Below are 19,631 nucleotides of genomic sequence, written 5' to 3'. Positions count from 1 at the left end.
ACCTCAAAGGAGAGGATCCCTCCTCGGGAATGGGGGTAACTATGGAGGGCTCGACACAAGACTGAATTGGAGTTGGCGAAGGAAGGTATGAAGAAAACAACTCGAGAGATCTTTCCCCCTCAAAAGGATGGCTATAAAAAGGAGTTGGTAAGAGGTCATATGGTTAGAAGCACCGGAATCAATTATCCAAGGGGTTTTATGAGTACGTGGGACAGAAGCATGATGTGCAGTGGCACGAATACCTAAGTGAGCATGTAGAGGAAGGAACAATTTTTGAAGGAGTTGTAGTAGTGGACTCCAAGTGACTGATGATTCAGCCATATTTCTCATATTCTGTCCTGGTGGTTGCAAGCTGTTCTCCCATTGACTTCTCTCCACCTTGTCCTTGTTCACCTTGTGAAGATGTGGCTACATTTGCATTTCCACCTTTTCCAGTTTCAACCCTTTTTCCACCATTTTCTTTCTTGAATCAGGCTTTTTTGTAGTATTCATTGATAACATCTTTCTTCCAGTGCTAACCTTCGGCTTCATCCCATCATTAGCATAGTGATCAACCTTTGGCTTTTGCTCCCCTCACTACTCACCATAGCACATGCTTGAGAAAAAGTCACCTCATCCTTTGCTAAAACATTCTTCCTCACAATATCATACTCCGAGTTGAGTCCGGTGAGTAACTCAGAAGACCCGATTTCTCTCCACCAACCTCCTATATGTTTCAACAACCTTTGTGCAACCCCAAACAATAAGCTCTATCAGATCAATCTCTTGCCAAAGAGATTTCAGCATAGAGAAGTAGACTACTAAGGGCTTCTCCCCCTGTCCAAGATTATTCACATCATGATTCATTTTGTAGGCTCGAGCAACATTAAGCTTTTGGGAATAGGTCTTTGTGATAGTATCCCACACTTATTTTGCAGTTTCTATCCACAGGTAATGCTAACTAATGTGTGGTTGCATAGAGTAGAAGATCAAGACTGCAATCAGCCTTGAACCCTAATAGATTTTAGGTTAAGAAAAGTGAGACTCGTGTATTTAAACACATCTGCCGCCACCACTCTCTTAGTATTTATAGGTTATGTTCAGTACATAGAGAAAAGGACAGATCTGCCCTTAGTACTTACATGACAAATAAAGTAAATAAAAACTGAAATAACAAACTGACCCCAACTGACACTACCATGACTGAAACAAATAATTACACATACTGCCCTACGAACACAGTGGGGACCATAGCTGTGGGGCTCACATCAGTGTTCTCTACACTCCCCCTCAAGTTGGGAGTAGATATTTATCATTCCCAACTTGGATAGGTCTAGCTCTAACTTCTTCCTTGGTACAACCTTGGTGAGGATATCCGCGAGCTGCATATTAGATGTGATATACGGGAGACACTTCTTATGATGAGACCCTCTCTCGCACAAAATGTCGATCAACTTCAATATGTTTAGTTCTGTCATGCTGCATTGGGTTGTGGGCTATATTAATAGCTGCTTGATTATCACAATACAACATCAAGGGCTTCTCATAGTCAATACCCATCTCTTCAAGTAGTGATCTCAGCCATAGGATTTCAGCCACTACGTTAGCCATTGACCTGTATTCCGCTTCAGCACTAGAGTGGGAAACAACACTCTGCTTCTTACTCCTCCAAGAGACAAGGTTACCTCCCCCAAGGGCACAATATCCAGAGGTAGACCTCCTGTCATTAGCACTCCCAGCCCAATCGGCATCTGTATAGACCTCCACCTTCATGTGATTATTGTTCTTGAGCAGTATACCTCTACCCGGGCATTTCTTCAAGTATGCTAATATTCTCTCTGCTGCAAGGAGATGAGAAGTTCTAGGGGAATGCATGTACTGGCTGACAACACTAACTGCATAACTGATATCTGGCCGAGTGAGGCAGAGATATAGGAGCTTTCCAACCAACCGTTGGAACATAACTTTGTCTTCAAGAGGCTCCCCGCCCTTGCACTAATATTGTGATTTTGCTCAATGGGTGTATCAGCAGGCTTAACACCTAACTTTCTAGTTTCCGCCAACAGATTTAGAACATTTTTTCTCTGAGAGATAAAGATCCCCTGTTTAGATCTAGCAACCTCAATACCCAAAAAATACCGTAGTGTACCAAGATCTTTCACCTCAAACTCTTGATGAAGGAGCTGTTTGAGGGACTCAATCTCACCATTATCATTTCCTATCACTACAATTGTTAGACAGTTGTATGCCCTTAGCTCCAATCAGAATGATGTACATTATGAATTTATTGTAAATGATAAACTCTTGATGAAGGAGCTATTTGAGGGACTCAATCTCACCACTATCATTTCCTATCACTACAATTGTTAGACAGTTGTATGCCCTTAGCTCCAATCAGAATGATGTACATTATGAATTTGTTGTAAAGGATAAACTCTTGATGAAGGAGTTGTTTGAGGGACTCGATCTCACCACTATCATTTCCTGTCACTACAATTGTTAGACAGTTGTATGCCTTTAGCTCCAATCAGAATGATGTACATTATGAATTTATTGTAAATGAATAAAGTACATATTTGATTCATGTTCTTGTGGTGTGTTTCTGTGTAATACCCTTAAACTGGAAACTTAAGAGACTCGTGTTAGTTTAGAATGTTCGCAGCCGTTGGATAAGTTTGGGGAGATTTATCCTACCAAGGATGACACTGGTGTGCTGCCAAATGTTGGGGTGGCCTGTCTCAACTGCTAGGGTGAGACCCAAGGCACATGTAGTGTTGGATTAATTGAATCTTTGAATCGGACCAGATTTTCAGTATTGCCCTGGACCTTGGAGATAGATAGGCAAAAACTGAAAAGTTACACATGACCCATAGACTCCATTATGATACTGCACTAGGTGTCGGATTGGGTTGTCTTTGATATTCCAATCAGTGAGATCCTTAGAGGGGGCGAAAACCTGGGTATGTTGGGACAATCCGAGAATTCATCTGAGTGGGTGATCATAGTGATAGGATCAGCCCCTTTGTCGGACAAAGGTAATGATTGGGGATGCACTCTCTCTAATGGAAACCAAGACTGCCGGTAGCCGATTTCAATCGTTGAGATTTGTTTTGCAAAATATATTTTATATGAGATATAAAAGTATATATATTACGGTTTCTAAACGTTTGCAAAATGTTTTAATTCCCGGGATCCATGTGAGCAGAGGTTGCAACACTGTTCCTTGCAGCCGAGGGAGAGGTCCTGTCGGGCAGTGTTTGATCATTATGGGCTGGGAGGTTAAGTGTAAGACCATTGAGGGTAATACCTGATGGGCTAATCTTGCATCTGCCCACAGTCCCTGGGTGTTACAAGGTGGCTTGGCCCAGGGACCACTTAGGGTAAGTATTGGGCCCATAGAGCCCATGTGATGGGTTTCAGGGGGTGCACTGTCCATAACAGTGTATTCGGCCAGGCCTTGTAACAAAGGATGGGCTAAACCAATGTGGCTGATGTGTAGATCAATGTTTGGGTCCCATGCCATACAAGGAAGCCCAACTGGGCAGTAGTTTGGAAGGCTAAGTGAGCACATATCCTTATTGGGCCTAAAGTCCATTTCGAACTGGGATGATTTGATCAGTTAAATAATGTGCGAATTCTGAGATTAGATTAGCAATCAGGATAGGGTCTTACCTTATCTACTCAGAGAGTCCAAATCTGAATACATATTCAGATCTGGAATCCTCTTAATGGGATTAGGAGAGGGCTGATCTAATCTACAGATAAGATAAGGGTTTACCCTTATCACTTAAAGGGAATTCTGATCCAGATATGATTTGGATCAGCAACTCCTAATGAGATTAGGAGCTAATCCCTTTAAGCTTATAAAAGGAGGAGGGGGCGACAACCTTTTAGAGATTGATATTCACACTCTTCAGAGCTGAAATCATAGAAGTAAGAATTCAGCACCTCTGCGACAATTCTTTCTTGTCGCCTCCTTCCTGCCGCCGCCATATCTGCCAGTTCGATCTCTTATTTTCAGTGGGAGTGATCAAGATTGGATCTTGATATCAGTCTTTTGTGAAAGGGCTGATTGGAAGTAGTGCTCACGTGCCGTCCAGCTGATTCTTGCGAAGGATCTAGTTCTTTTGAAGAATGCTGCTGATTCTGCCCCATCCTGCCCTGCACCATCTCCAGTGGGAGCAGTCTTTGGTTCATTCTTTGGGCGTGAACACCTCCATTGGGAGATACTATTTCTCCGTATCAGGTATATCCCTCTCCTACTGTTTTTGTTCAGATCTGGTTCGGTTCTTGGTTCAAGATTGATCCTTGAAAAATATGATTTTTCTAAATTAGGGAATACGATTCCTAGTAGGATGGAGAGAAATATTTGAAATTCGCCCATTCTATTCCGCTAGATTCGGGCGTCCAATGTCATATTCTGGTCAGTATCTGTTGCCGCACAATGTCATATTCTGAATTCAGGCCAGCCAGAAAATCAAACACCCTATTTGTCTCGACTTGCTTTCCGTGAGTCTGTGCATCTTTGGGACTCTCCCACTCAAGGGTCTCTAGATGGTCAATCTCATGCCACAAGGATTTCAAGGTAGAGAAGTAGACAGAAACTGGCTTCTCTCCTTGTTTTGAGACTGTTCACCTCACACTTCAGTTCATAGGCTCTGGCAACATTAAGGGGTTGGGAATAGGTTTCTTTCACAACATCCCATATCTCCTTGGCTGTCTTTGTCCACAAGTAATTTCGGCTGATATGTGGCTGCATAGAATTACACAGCCATGCCATAACCAAATAGTTCTCTTGAACCCACTTGGTGTACATTGGGTTCTCTTTGGAAGGTTCTTTCACATCTCCCAAGAGGTAACCCAGTTTTCCCTTTCCCCCAATAGCCATCATGGCTGATTGGGCCCTTTCCAAGTAATTTGACCCATCAAATCTCACAGTTGTAATCTGAAACTGGGTTTCAGATATACTACCATAACTGTTGTTCCCAAAACTACTTTCTCCCTGATTTTTAAACTCCATCTTTGGTCAAGAATCAGTAGCTACAAACTGTTAGAGTCACTACACCAAAAAACAGCACTTGGACAGTCGATCACAATCCGAAAACAATATAGAATCAATGCAGGTCTGATCTGAAGCCAATCTGTAATCACGGTATATGCATGAACTAGTGCAGGTCTGATCTGAAACCAATCGACAATCACAGTATGCAAGAAACCAGTACAAATCTGATCTGAAATCAATCGGCAATCACAGTACCAAGTAGTCCGTACAAGTTGTTTTCCCTAGAAGAGCTTGAAGCCAAAAATAGGTCTAAAACCAGCTTAGAGAGCAATCTGAGATGCTGGAGCAGAATTAGGGTTTTAATCGTAGGTCTGAAATAAGTGCTCAGCCGCACTTTCCAAGCAGTCCGTATAGTTAGAACCTGTCGTAGGGTTAATGTGAAACCCTAAAACTGATCACCTCTGAGAGAAAACCCTAAAACAATCACTTTCCAAGAAGATAAAGAGGGTTTGGCCCAACAGTCAAACCCTAGATTAGAGAGAAAAACCCTAAACCAGTTCGGCTTCTCCTTCTAGATAGGTCCAACCTATCTCGACTGGTAGAAGTCTCTGGAAAGTAAATAAAACTTACTCAAAGAATGCTGTTCTCTGCCTTCCAGGGTTGCCTGAACCCTAGCCTTCGTTGCTTCTTCCTGATTACCAACACTCTGCAAGCCGTGGAAAGTCCTCAACAGCTGCGAAACTCTCCTGGTAATCTCCAAGAATCAGCCGACAAATACTGCTTCATAAGCTTCCAGCCCTAGCTGGTTCTCTTGTGGTCGGCTGGACTCGACACACATGAGAAGCCCTAGATAGGCTCTGATACCAAGTAGAAGAATAGTGAGAGGAAGGAGAAAAGAGAGAAGAGGAACAGGAGAACACAAAGGTTTGAAAGAAGGGACAGATTCTAACACATCTGCCGCCGCTACTCTCTTAGTATTTATAGGTTATGTTCAGTACATAGAGAAAAGGACAGATCTGCCCTTAGTACTTACATGACAAATAAAATAAATAACCGAAATTAATAACAACTGAAATAACAAACTGGCCCCAACTGACACTACCATGACTGAAACAAATAATTACACATACTGTCCTACAAACACAGTGGGGACCACAGCTGTGGGGCCCACATCAATGTTCTCTACACATAGGATTCACTAACCAACCCACTGTTTTGTAGTTTTCATGCATCCACCTTTCATAGGTAGGATCATGGTAATATAACCCCATTTTCCTCTACTACACACGTATCTTAATAGATTGAGACCAAGCTAAATAATTGGTCCCATTTAGTTTCACAGTAGTCACAGCTCCAACAAGATTCTCCACCGACACCCCATGTCCAAACCCGGAATCTGTGGAATATTTGGTCTCTCTAGTTTGCTCCATTGAGTAAATGAATGCAAACGAAAATAAAATAGGGATTTACTAAGCTAGATTTACTGTTCTAAGCAAAGAACAACATTTGAACCTCCCAAAATTAGGGTTTAACAGGGTCTTACGGGATGGAGAGAAAATTCAATAGCCCCTTCCAGAGGTTCCAGAATTCAATCCAACCAAAACTACCCCTAATAGAAATCAAAAGGCTTACCTCTGATCCCCAAGTGCCTGGTTCAAACTTTCTCTACAACTTATAACAAGGTTTCTCCAATTTTCTAGGGTTTTTCGGAAAAATCTCCAAGAACCTGCTCTGGGCTTCAACTCAATACTCTCCAAAAACCTTCCTAACTGGGCTGCATAAGTAGCTGATTGATCAACCGATCAGTTCTCCATACACACTATGTATGAGCAAAGAAAGGAGAAAAAAGTCAAAAGTGAGAACTTGCTCTGATATCAAGTTGAAAATTACACCTACAATAATTTAGATAATGCAATAAAAGAAGAAAAGAGAGAAAGAGAAAGAAGAAGAAAGAAGTTTCAGCAATATGTTCTAGAAGAAGGAAAAAAAGGAAGAGAGAAAAGAAGAATTCGAACCTCTTTCTCTAGCCCCTTTCATTACTTTTATTAATAATTCTAAGTCTGAGTACAATTATTTGGATGCCCTTAATGGGGCTGCTAGCACTTAAGAAATAATTGAAGAAAATAAAAGAAGGCCCATAACTACTAAACAGAACTTTTAAATACTACTTAAAAGAAATAAAGAACACTAAGGCTCATTCGGCCCATTCTCACTACATCCAACAAAGTAGGAATAAATTTAATATTGTTTCTTTTAGTGAGTATTCTTGCAAACTGGATTTGCTCCCACAACCTGCTTCGAAAACCAGAGTTTAAATCTTCCACAAGCTTCTCCAACTTGTCTGAATGCTTGTGTGTTCCATGTGCGCAACAACAACCCAAAAACATCAATCCCCACAAAGGTTTCTCTCTTTGTAACTTATCTGACTTCCGACATCCATTTGTCCAGCGTCAGCTCTGGGTTTCGAAAAGAAAACCTTTCTTCTTCCTTTCCAAAACTCTCCTTATCAGTGTTTTCTTCTGAAACTGAATAGGAATAGGCATGCAACTAATTTCCTCACTTGAGAGAACACCATATTATGCCATTCGAACCTTGCCCATTTTAAAACATCTTAAATCTCATGGAGATAGAAGGATTTACAGGCTGGATTTTGGATTTAAAAAAACACTTTACTTGGGTGAGAAGGACTGCAAATGTGATGGCCAGAGTTTGGATTGGCTCTCCACAGAGCACACCCCACAGCACATCCCAACTGTGGGGCGTGTGGGAGCCAATGTGATCATGGATGGCAGATACTCTAGCCAAACAGTGGGTTTATAGATGACAACTGTTTTGGAGCTTCATACGGAAGTATTGCTTCTGCAGGTTATGCTGCCAACAGTTTTTAATCATTCTCATGAAAATATCTGGAAAATACAAATGTTGTTCTCTATTCCTGTTTTTGTTTTCCATTTGTTCCAACTGGATCCATATTTTCTTTTTTGTATTCTAGATTGGTCTATATGTTTTCTATTTGCCTCTTTAAGGCTTTACTAATAATTTGCAACCTTTAATTATCTAGGTTGAGATCTGGAAATGTCATTTTCAATTATAGGTACTACAACAACATGTTACAAAAGACAGAAGGTATGTAAGCTTTTCTTTTGAGAGTGGATACCAGTATGAGTTCACAAAACGCGAGAGTACATTAGAGGATATGCTCTGATGCACAAGCTGTGGGCAACTTGTTCTAATTTAACCTTGTTATATACTTATTTGAGATTAAGGACTCATTGGTCCTTGAATACTCACTAGATATCAATTTGTGATAATTGTAATCGTGATTCTCACATCAAGAAATCAGAATTATATTTCTCATCATTCAATTTTGGTCCTTATTCCCTTATCTTCCTTTCAGATATTAAAATAAAAATTGTATTAAAAATGAAGGAAAATAAGTAGGATTTATCAGTCATAGCCTGGCCCTGGTTCACATCAGGCCTGGATATTTATTGGCTCTTTCTGGGCCCAATACTCGAGACTTGGTGTGTGTGTGTGTGGCTCCATTGCACTCCAAATGGAGCCACAAGCTGTGGCTCAAGCCAAGATAACACCCTAGTCAATGATAAGACACCTACAGAATCCACCAATATATTGTGTCCCAATGAAGCCCATTATTGTTTAATCTTTCTCTTTTCCCCTGTTTTCTGTAAATTTCTGATCTACTGACTGAAATACTTTTATACTTTTTGTCAGTTACAGAAGACTTCTCTTGTCCATTTTGCTTGGTGCAGTGTGCAAGCTTTAAGGTGGTGTTTACTTTTGACATCTATGCCTATTTTTTGGTTTTATTTTCTAAATACTGATAGTCAGGCTTGTTTATGTTTCACAAGCATTGCCACTTGAAAATTTCATTTTGCTTTGTAGGGTCTTAGATATCACCTGTGCTCATCACATGACCTGTTCAACTTTGAGTTTTGGGTTGGTAAACTTCAGGAATCTCCAGTTTGTTTATGATCATTATGTTGCTGTGTAGCATGTAACTTAACAATGTTATTTTGTAGGTGACTGAAGAGTACCAAGCAGTGAACGTCTTTGTAAAAACTGATATCTGGAGATCTGAGGTGTGAAATTGTGTTTCAGTCAAGTACTTCTTGTATAGGTTTTCTTATTAGTTATTGTGTAGGTTTGTGATCTGAGGTGTGAACAAGGTTCAAAGTATCGGTACGATACGCATATTGGCCGTATCGTATCGGTACTTAGAAACGGCCGGAACACCTTTTTTTTTTAGTTTTTTTTTTCAAATTTTGGTTTTTTGGGAAGCTTAAAATGTGTTTTTTATTATTAAAAAAAGTTGGGGGCAAGGTTCAAAGTATTGATACGATACACATTGGCCATATCATATCGGTACTTAGAAACGGCTGAAACACCTTTTTCTTTACTTTTTTTTTTCAAATTTTGTTTTTTTGGGAAGCTTAAAATGTGTTTTTTATTATTAAAAAAAGTCGGGGGTCCGAAACACCTGGAAACAAGTGTTTCGGACCGTAGATACGATACGATACGCCCCGTATCGGGCGTATCATATTGATACTTTAAACCATGGTTGGGGGTCTGAAACACCTGGCAACAGGCATTTCGGACCGTATCTTTTTCAAAAGATACAATATGATATGCCCCGTATCGGGCGTATCGTATTGATACTTTAAACCATGGGTGTGAAAGGTGTAAGAAGTGAATTATTCTTTCATTTAACTCTTTTCCTTGGGCATTCATTTTTTACTTGTGAAAATTTGTAACCTACTCAAGATAAGAAAACATCGGCAGGTCGACACCAATTGCATGCATAACTAGTCCTGTGTGTCTGGTTGGGGTCTCTGATGATAATTGCAATTGTTGAATGCTTACCAAAATGCATGGAGTGGCCTTGAAAGCTATTCTATTGCTATGTTGGTTTTCTGAAGTCAGCTTTTTGTTCTTTTAGATTGTTGCAGATGGTATTGATCCAAGGCTACAAACATTCTTCTTCTGGTAATTGCAGATCTGTGACTGAAGTTCCCACTGCAATTTTATAGTTCTCTCAAAAAAATGGGGAAAACTGAAAAGTGTGAACTCATTCTTATGTGCAGCTCAAAGCCAAGGAAGCGAAAGAGATCAAAGAGCCTTGCTCAAAATGCAAAGCATGTACACCCACAGGTTGTCAAATTGGACTTACCTGAAGTGATGGGGGAAGGCCTTTGTGGAGGACATGTAGAAAAGAATGCTGGTACAAGTTCTACTGTTCCTGTTAAGGTGAACCCAACAACTGCTGAGCCTTCAAATCAAATCTCCCATCAAAAGGCAAAGAATGGTTGGTAACCTGTAATACTAGAACAATACCACTCTTCAATTATTCCTATCTTATGAATCCATGCCATAAGCTCAAGTGCTTCATTGCATTTTGGTTCATCTTGTGGGGAAAACTATCATATCATACTTGACTCTGATTAGATCTATCTTGTAAAGATCCATTGGAATATAGATTGAAGGGTTATTGTTAACCTGATTGGATAAACTTTTTACTAGGAAACTTTTTGGTAGAAACTATACTGTGATTTAATTCTGGTTCTTATAACATGTACTCCATTATCAGCTTGGGTTGGGTGGAGGGATCTTACTGTTCTTTCACCATGATGTTAATTTCCTTCCTATTTTTGTATCATCCATAAAAAAGTACTGAAAAAGCAAAGTCATTATCCAGATGCTCATACGATTAAAGGAGGGGAAAAAACTCCGAAGATCCTCAGTGAGAATGGCTTTCAGAATGAAAGCCATAAAGCAGAGAGCAATGGCTTTGGAGATCCTTGTACTGCAGAGTATGCAGAACGTGTTGCATCCAGCCCTAATGTTACAGGTGTTTCTACTGCCACAGCTCAGTCTTCAGCAGGCCTGGAATGTCTTCAGCCCATATCTGGAAGCAACCTTGCACCCCCTGCCATGCTGCAGTTTGCAAAGATGCGGAAATTGTCTGCTGAAAGATCTGACCCTCGAAAGTAAGTTCATCACCATAACTATCATGACACTTTCCTGTGTACACATTGTTGATATTTATTGGTCTAGACTTACAGCAGTAGAGGACAAAGGATTTTAGGCAAGGGGATTGATATATGAAATGCATATGCAGTAATCGTTTTTTTTATGGTTAACATGTAATTTTATTGTATAACCAAAGATAAAATCCATATTTGGGATCGATTTTGTTGGGCACAGTTGTAAAGTGAAATTAATGGGGGGATGTGTTGGACTTTTCTTCTTAATGGTGTATGTAAATCATGTATTTTTCATGTTGTTTATAATAAATACAATTTACTGTTATTTATAAAAATGGATAAAATCCATATTCTTGAATCTGTGGCAACTCCTTACAGTTATCTCTTAGCACAGGCAATTTTTTGGCCTTCTTAACCCTTTATTTTATGTGCGAATGCTTATTCTCTCCATTTAGGGTTTGATGTAATTTTCCTTTGTTATAATGAAATTCCTTTTGATTTGCCTTCAAAAAAAGTGTGCATGCGCATCTGGTTTTATGAATAAACCTAACTGAGCTAGTGATGCTGGATCCAAATACTGATATGGGATTTTCTCAATATATATATGTTGTATTTCCTGGGCAGTAGGGGTATTTTAGTCATTTTGCAGGTTGTATGTTGGTCCGAATTTGTCATCTGATTTTTCAGTCATGCTTTAGTTGTGTTGTAAAATTTTAGAAGAATTGGTTAGGTATTTAGTAGCTTTTTTTATTTTTATGTTGTGCCAATTTACAGTTTAACAATTCTGAATTTTCCCTAGTTCTATAGTATTGGGTACCCTTATAGTGTCTTTTATATATGTTATTTTGGGTTTTATCGTTATCTTATTGTGTGGATGTGTTTGTCATGCTGCTAATTATACTTTTGAGTGGGGAGATACATGCTTTTGAATGTGTTATTAATAGTGGAAAGAAAAGATAGGAAGTTTTTTTTTGTATGCAACGAGGAAGGGAGGTATTCAATTTATAATTTTATTAATGGAAGATGTGCATTAATTGTCCATTTAACTGACACTACGTCGATGATTAATCTTGAATAAAGAAATGAGGGGGGGCATCTTTGAGATAAAAGTAGGACTATTGGTTGAGTATAGTATAATGATTAGACAAATATGATTCTATTATTTCCATTTTAAACTATTGGTGCTTTTCAAAGGTCAATTATGTCTACTGTTATCGTTATTTGGTTTAACTGATCCAATTCTATTTTTCAGTCGTACACTTCTGCAGAAGAGGCAGTTCTTTCACTCTCACAGAGCTCAGGTGATAGGCAACTCTTTTTCCTGTATAGTGATTTTTCCTGCTTTGCTCTTAACTTTTTTATCAAGAATTGGTTTTATTTGTGAATGTTGCCTCTGTCATCTGACGCATGATGCATCTTGAATTTTTGGTGCATTGTTTAAACACTGAACATGTATCATGGAAGGTTGTTGTATATGGCATCTGGTACTTACCTTTCTGAAAAATATAAATATTCACTGCTTGTCTCCTAAGTTAGCAGGATCAATGATTTTTTTTCTTTATGATTAATGATAGTTTTGTTTATATAATTAAAACAAAAGGGAAGATATGCAAGTAGAGGCATGCAGATCATGTCTTGTATGCAAAAGTTATCCCTCTGATCGTAAAAGATAGGTGTTTTACAAAAATGAAGGATATTATACACTACCAACGTTCTTTTATTTATTTCTGTTAATAGTTTAACTTTATTGAACGGTTGGGATGCTGGTCTTGACACAATGGCATCCCACTCTTCCCCTTGAAAAGCTTTTCATGGTACTCTGTTCCTTTTGTAAGGTATGATGCTTGTTCTAGTAACTAAGTGCTTCTTGGGAAGACATTTGGTTAGGGAGGGGTCTCTCAAAGATAGGTTTGCTTCTATCTATCATCTCCTTTCAAAAACAAAAACTATTTCTTAGACCATTGTGTTGGGGTGCTTCGGATCTAGGGTTGACTAGAGGGCTGCTTGAGTCTGAAGTAGGGCTCTCGATGAGTTTCTTAGTCCCTTGACTTTAGGGTTTTTGCATCCTTCCTTGCTTGACAATCGAGTGTGACCAGTGTATGTCTTTTTGCGTGTACCTTTTTCTTTAATGCTCTACCTCTCTCTTCAATTCAGACAATGTCCTCTTAGGGATATGCCTTTCTGTTGAGTAATAGTTCTCATTAAGATACACTTGTGATTTGTTGCAGAAAAGGAGGCTAAATTGGTGTCTTTCCCCTAATGTTTGTTGTATTTGTCTTGGCAGTAATGAGGTTGTGACCCATCTACTAATCTCTTGTTCATCTGCTTCTCACATTTGGGAATAGATGGTGGGTGCTGTTCACAGTTGATCAGTATTCTGTTGTAGTTTCAGCAGGAAAACCAAAAAGAAATAAAAGAAAAACAGAAAAAAGAAGAGAGGAAGAGAAGGGAAGAGAATAGAAAAAGAATGAGAAGAGAAAGGGCGCAGATCTTCATTAGTTTCTGCTGCCCAGATTAGGTATTTATATTTTTCTATTATAACAAGATCTACAAAGACATCTATACCCCTGCCGCCAAACACACTCCTTAATAAACAATAACAGCAATAATAGTAGGTTCAGTAAGGCCCAGAAAGACTAATAATAAGGCCCAAAAGAGTAATAACAGGTAAATAAAAAAAGACAACTAATATGGCAGGGACTTCACTAAATTACTAGTCTATCCACAGGAATGGTTTTCTTCTCTTTTTGGTTGCAAGTGGACACCTCCTTCTTGTGTTGCAGGTCTTTTTTATGCAAATTTCTTGAGACATCTAAAATAAGAGTTAATCTTTCATGAAAGGAACAATAGAATCTTTCATGAAGATGCAAAAACAAAAGAAGAGTTAATCGACAGCATTGGGTGCACACTGTTTTTTGGAACTGTTCAATTGGGTCCCTCCAGTAAGTCAACGATATATAAATTTTGATGGAAGCTCCTTTGGCAATCAAGGTCCTTTGTGCATAGGTGGTGTGATAAGAGATGGAAAAGGAAAGGTTGTGGCATTACATTCTGGGCCAATTGAAGTGGAGGAGGATTTGAAGCTGGTGATTGAGTGGCTACCAACAGGTAGTATGGGGATATGGATTCACAGGCAAAGCATGAGGGAGATCAAGAAAGATCCGTGTATTGGTTAGATGGTTTAGAAGATAAGCATTGGCTGGTTCTTTAGCCAAACAAGGGACAAATGGGAGAATTATTCTGGGATGAATTGTAATAGATAATTCTTTTGAACCTTGTGTTAAGATTATCCAAATTCAATGAAAGGTGTAGAATTTATTCCTGTATCCATCTGGCGTATGTAGGTTGTTTTGGCTGAATTCAGATGAACAGATAAAAGACCAAATTATTTGCAGTGTGTTTATATTTTCTGTGTGAATTGATTTTGTAAATATTTAAGAATTTGGTGCATGTTACTGCGTATTGCTTGCGTTTTGGGCAATAGGCATTTTTCTGATCAATAAAAGAAAGTAAGGAAATTTGATAACAATTGAAGTTTGCTTATTTAGAAGATTGCTTTTTTCTTATGCAAATTTATTTAAAAAATTGGATTCTTTTATTGTGGTTGAAGCCGATGGCATTGGAGCAAGTATTATCAGATCGGGATAGTGAGGATGAAGTTGATGATGATATTGCAGATTTTGAAGATCGAAGGGTATTATTGATTTTTCCTTTATTTCTTCTTTCTTTAATTTCTTTGTGGTAGTTATATCATTTAAATGATGTTATGAACCATAAAGGAAAGTCTCATATATGATATACCTGGCTCTCTTGAACCATGTAAATAAAGGGTTATAGAAAATCCTTTATGAGTTTCTTGCACAAATTGGTTAATGTCATCCTCCGAAACTCCTTTTAATCTGAGATCCAATAGAATCCTATCACTACTCCTCTCCATTTATCCTATCCAAGTATTCTATTTATCATCTAAATGTGATTCTTCATTTCCTTACAAATATTATAATAAATAGCAAAGGAACCATTCTCGAGTAAATAATATCCCTGGGGTCTTAGCCATCAATCATTTGGACATATTATTTGAAGATTTTGTTGTTTGGCTTGATGGTCATGCTCATATTAACAATCCTGGAAATTGTTGCTATTCAGTATCCACAAACTTCTTAATTGTGATTTGCACACTATCTTCAGGTCATGGCAAGCCAAAAGTTATCACCCTAATCTTCTCGTTTTTTACATTGCATTTTGCGGTTCTTCGAAAGAAGTACAATCTTTTTGGGATAATAAGAGGCATACAAGTAGTATCCTGTTAGATCTATTTTGCCTTGGTTTCTTTTTAAAGTGAAGAAAAAAACTCAGTTCTATTAGAATGAGAACCCTGGCTTCTTATATTCAAGTTTTCAGAGTGATTTTTAAAATTTCATGTTTATGAGGGACCTATTTATGATCTTCTCTAATTATTTGAAATTTCTAGTTATAAACTCATTCAAATAAGGGTTAGTTCATCTCTTTTATGGTTATTGTAGTTGTCAACGCATTACAATTTACAAAATTTGACCCCTATTCTTGTCATCTGTGCTGGCTTTTGTAGGGGACAGGCTATGATTCTGCCCATTTGTAATGATATATCTGATATGCCTATTTTTAAGGCCTACTATTAATGAATTTGACTAATTACTACCATGCAGATGCTTGATGATTTTGTGGATGTGACCAAGGATGAGAAACAGATCATGCATCTTTGGAATTCATTTGTAAGGAAACAAAGGTAACATTGAACCATAACTTTGTCTTCTTGCTATTTGTTTAATTATCATTGTTTGTTTGCTGGAACTTTGGGGGGGGGGGTAGTATTGGTGTCACCTGTAAAAAACATCCTCTGCTTGGCCAAGTTGTAGGTACTTGCTAAGCTGCAAACTGATATTTCTCAATGTTAGTTCTTTCCATTAAATCAAGTGAAAAAATTGACATTCTGAGGGTTGATTTCCAGTTTTAGGTACAATTTTTGTCATGGTTAAACTGAAACAAATTTAGGGATCACACTAGGAATTAAGAAAATTTCCTTTGGGTTGGTACTTGGAATTCCTGGTTTGGGTGGTATTCTTTGTCATTTATTTTGGCGTCTATTGAAAAGATACTCTATATATGTTATAACCTTTGTAAGCATCGAATGGCTGGCCTGCATGTTGGGATCTAGGGTGAGATTTTTTTGGAAAGCTATCCGCCATGCTATATTGTGGCGTATTTTGGAAGTGCTTAGTAGAACTATTTTTTATAACAAATCCTTCTCCTTGGAGTGTCGTAGGAGGAGAGTTTTGTCTTACTTATTTCTTGTGGATGGATTCTTGCAAGCACTTCAGGGATGTTACCAATGGCGATTTGGACAGAAATCTCTTGGAGGTTCACACTTGGGATTGGCTGGTATGGGAGATTTAATCCTTAGGATGGATGGTAGTGTACTAGTGTTGTTTGGGATTTCAGTGGGCCAGCGTGGATGACTGATGCCTTGGAAGCAGAAGTTGTGGTGAGAAGAAAAACAGCCTTTTGAGAAGAAAGGACTGTTTAGAAAGTTGCAAAAATTCAAAAGAAAGTAGCAGAAATCAAAGTTCAAGAGGAGAGAAGAAGATGAAGAAGGTGGCGGCAACTTGGGTTTAGAGAGAGAGATTTTCTTAACATAATCCCTTCTCTTACTCCCTTAATTCTATTTCATTAAGTTAAACTTTAGTAATTTACAGAGAAGCCCCTAGTTGGGCAGAAAATTAAAAAGACATAACATAAGAAAGAATAAAGCCCAAATTAAGGCCCATTACATCAAAGAACATAAAAGTTAAAAAGGATAAATAGCCTATGGGCCATTCGGCCCATCTTCTCTACACTCCCCCTCAAGCTGAGCATAGATGTCAATCATGCCAAGCTTGCTAGTATCATGCTGAAGTTTAGCCTTGGGAATTTCCCTTGGTGAGGAAATCAGCTAACTGTCCCGCAAAGGTGATGAAAGGTAGACACACTTCTCCAGAAGCCACTCTTTCTCGAATGAGGTGTCTGTCAACTTCAATATGCTTGGTTCTGTCATGTTGCACTAGGTTGTGAGCAATGTTGATGGCGGCCTAAATATCACAGTATAACATCATTGGCTTATCATGCTCAACGCCCAGTTCCTCCATCAAGGATCTAAGCCACAATAATTCAGAAACTCCATGAGCCATAGCTCTGTATTCTGCTTCGACTGAAGATCGAGTAATAACTGATTGTTTTGTTGCTTCTCCAAGATACAATATTACCTGCCACCAAGCTACAGTACCCAGAGGTAGATCTTCGGTCATCAATGTTTCTGGCCCAGTCAGTATCTGTGTAGGCTTCAAGTTTCATATGGCCATGCTTAGCAAATAGAATTCCCTTTCTAGGGGAGCCCTTCAAATAACATAGAATCCGCTCTATTGCTGCCATGTGAGTATCCTTGGGAGCATGCATGAACTAACTGATGGAACTGACAGCATATGCAATGTCTGGTTGAGTAATACAATCAAGAACATACTTTCTCTGAGAGATAAGGATCCCATCCTTGGATCTAGCAACTTCTATCAATAGGAGTAGTAACTGGTCTAGCACTCATTTTCCCTGTTTCAGAGAGCAAATCAAGAACATACCTTCTCTGAGAGATAAGGATCTCATCCTTGGATCTAGCAATTTTTATGCCAAGAAAGTATCTTGAATTCCTTCAGATCTTTGATCTCAAACTCTGTATGAAGGAAAGATTTGAGATCATTAATCCTTGAGACATCATTACCAGTCACAACAATATCATCAACATACACAATCAGGTAAACGACCAAGGATCCTCTCCTCTTCACAAAGAGGGTATGATCAGATTGTGTCTGTACATAGCCAAAGCTAACAAGGGCAGCCCTAAACCTTTCAAACCATGCTCTAGGGGACTGTTTGAGTCCATAAAGAGATATCTTCAGCCTGCAAACCTTTCCTTTCATATCTGTTTCATACATCCCTGGACGAAGAAACATATACACTCCATTCAGAAATGCATTCTTTACATCCAGTTGATAAAGTGGCTAGTATGAGTGTGCAGCCAAAGATAGTAGAACTCTCATAGAAGTCATCTTGGCAACATGGGCAAAGGTCTCCAGATAATCAATCCCATATGTATGTGTATAGCCATTTGCAACCAGCCTAGCCTTGTACCTTTCAATGGTGCCATCAACATGATATTTGATAGTAAAAACCCACTTACAACCTACTAGATCCTTCCCTTCAGGCAAATCAACCACTTCCCAAGTGTTATTCTTGTGTAGGGCATCATTTTCTGTTCTCATAGCATCCCTCCATTTTGAATAGTAAAAGCTTCTAACACAGACCTGGGAATTGGGTTAGAAGCAACAGAAGAAAGGTAGGCAAAATATGAAGGAGAGAGCAAACTATAAGAAAGGTGTTTGGAAATGCAATGTGTAGTACACTTCATTTTTCCTTTCCTAATAGCAATGGGGATATCAAGGTCTGGGAAGGATGGCTCCAAAGGGGCTGTAACAGTACCTGTTGTCTCATCTATAACTGGAAGTGCCTGAGGCTCATGTGTTGGAGGGGAAACAATCTACTCATTTCTGGTTCTTTGCCGTTGGTACAACCTGGTATTAAAAAGAGGGCGAGGAGGTAAAGGAGGAATAGGAACATTGGAATGAGAGTGAAGTGACTGATCCTCCCTTGACTCATTTGAAGGAGGAAGAGACTCAGCAAAAGACTCAACTGGGACAGAAAGAGGAAGAGCAAACACCTGTGACAAATTCTCCCCCTTTGGACAATGCCTCTCCAGAGAATAACCATAAAAGGAAGAAATCTCATCAAATGTGATATCCATTGAGACATACACTTGTGGGCTTTTGTTCAAATTTATGTCTCTGGACACTTGCGATATGTACATAACAAGTGCAGCCAAAGACACGAAGAGGAATAGGAAAAAGATCCTTCTCCGGATGAAGAAGACTGAAGGGAGACTTTAAACCCAAAAACCCTGGATGGCATACGGTTTAGAATGTAGGTAGCAGTGAGAACAACATCACCCCAAAATTTTGTAGGGACATGTGAGGCGAATAGAATACTTCTTGCAACTTCAACAATATGTCTATTTTTTCTTTCAGCAACTCCATTATGTTTTGGGGTCCTAACACAGGAGCTTTGATGAATAACCCCTAAATCAGTGAGATAGAAGGTCGGGTTTTTCTCAAAATATTCTTTTGCATTGTCAGATCTGAAAATTTTAATTATGGTATCAAACTGGGTTAGGACAAATTCATGGAATTGCCTCACAATTCTGGGAACTTCATAAAAAATATCCAAGTGAATCGAGAAAAATCATCAATGAACAAGATAAAATATTTGTAGCCACCCATAGAAGCTAAGTAGTAAGGCCCCCACACATCAGAGTGCACAATATTAAAAGATCTTTTATTACTCAGAGGATAACTGTTTCTACAATGTTTTGACAGTTCACAAGACTCACAATGAAGACTAGACAAGCTAATTCCCTTAAACAGTTTTGGGAATAAATGACTTAATGCAGAAAAAGAAAGATCACCCAAACGAAAATGACGTAACATGACTCGACTGATGGATTCTGTAGATGTAGACCCAAAAGCAGA

At 38.8% G+C, this 19,631-nt stretch overlaps 1 protein-coding gene across 10 annotated transcripts in view; it reads left to right on the top strand.

The window, feature by feature from the left end:
* The window catches only part of EMF2 (VEFS-Box of polycomb protein), a 92,827-nt gene that overhangs the window by 62,351 nt on the left and 10,845 nt on the right, over window positions 1–19,631 (top strand). For all 10 annotated transcript variants that reach the window (XM_010277146.3, XM_010277143.3, XM_088895867.1 and 7 more), the window contains 10 exons: window positions 8,043–8,107; window positions 8,717–8,769; window positions 8,888–8,941; window positions 9,025–9,084; window positions 9,942–9,988; window positions 10,087–10,307; window positions 10,698–10,989; window positions 12,239–12,287; window positions 14,597–14,680; window positions 15,672–15,751. In XM_010277146.3, coding sequence (XP_010275448.1) covers window positions 8,043–8,107; window positions 8,717–8,769; window positions 8,888–8,941; window positions 9,025–9,084; window positions 9,942–9,988; window positions 10,087–10,307; window positions 10,698–10,989; window positions 12,239–12,287; window positions 14,597–14,680; window positions 15,672–15,751 — 1,005 coding nt within the window. The remainder of the gene's footprint in view (window positions 1–8,042; window positions 8,108–8,716; window positions 8,770–8,887; window positions 8,942–9,024; window positions 9,085–9,941; window positions 9,989–10,086; window positions 10,308–10,697; window positions 10,990–12,238; window positions 12,288–14,596; window positions 14,681–15,671; window positions 15,752–19,631) is intronic.

Source organism: Nelumbo nucifera, chromosome 1 (assembly GCF_055504915.1).
Source record: "Nelumbo nucifera cultivar China Antique chromosome 1, China Antique-T2T, whole genome shotgun sequence".
Lineage (NCBI taxonomy): Eukaryota > Viridiplantae > Streptophyta > Magnoliopsida > Proteales > Nelumbonaceae > Nelumbo > Nelumbo nucifera.
This window is presented reverse-complemented; position numbering and strand designations above follow the sequence as displayed.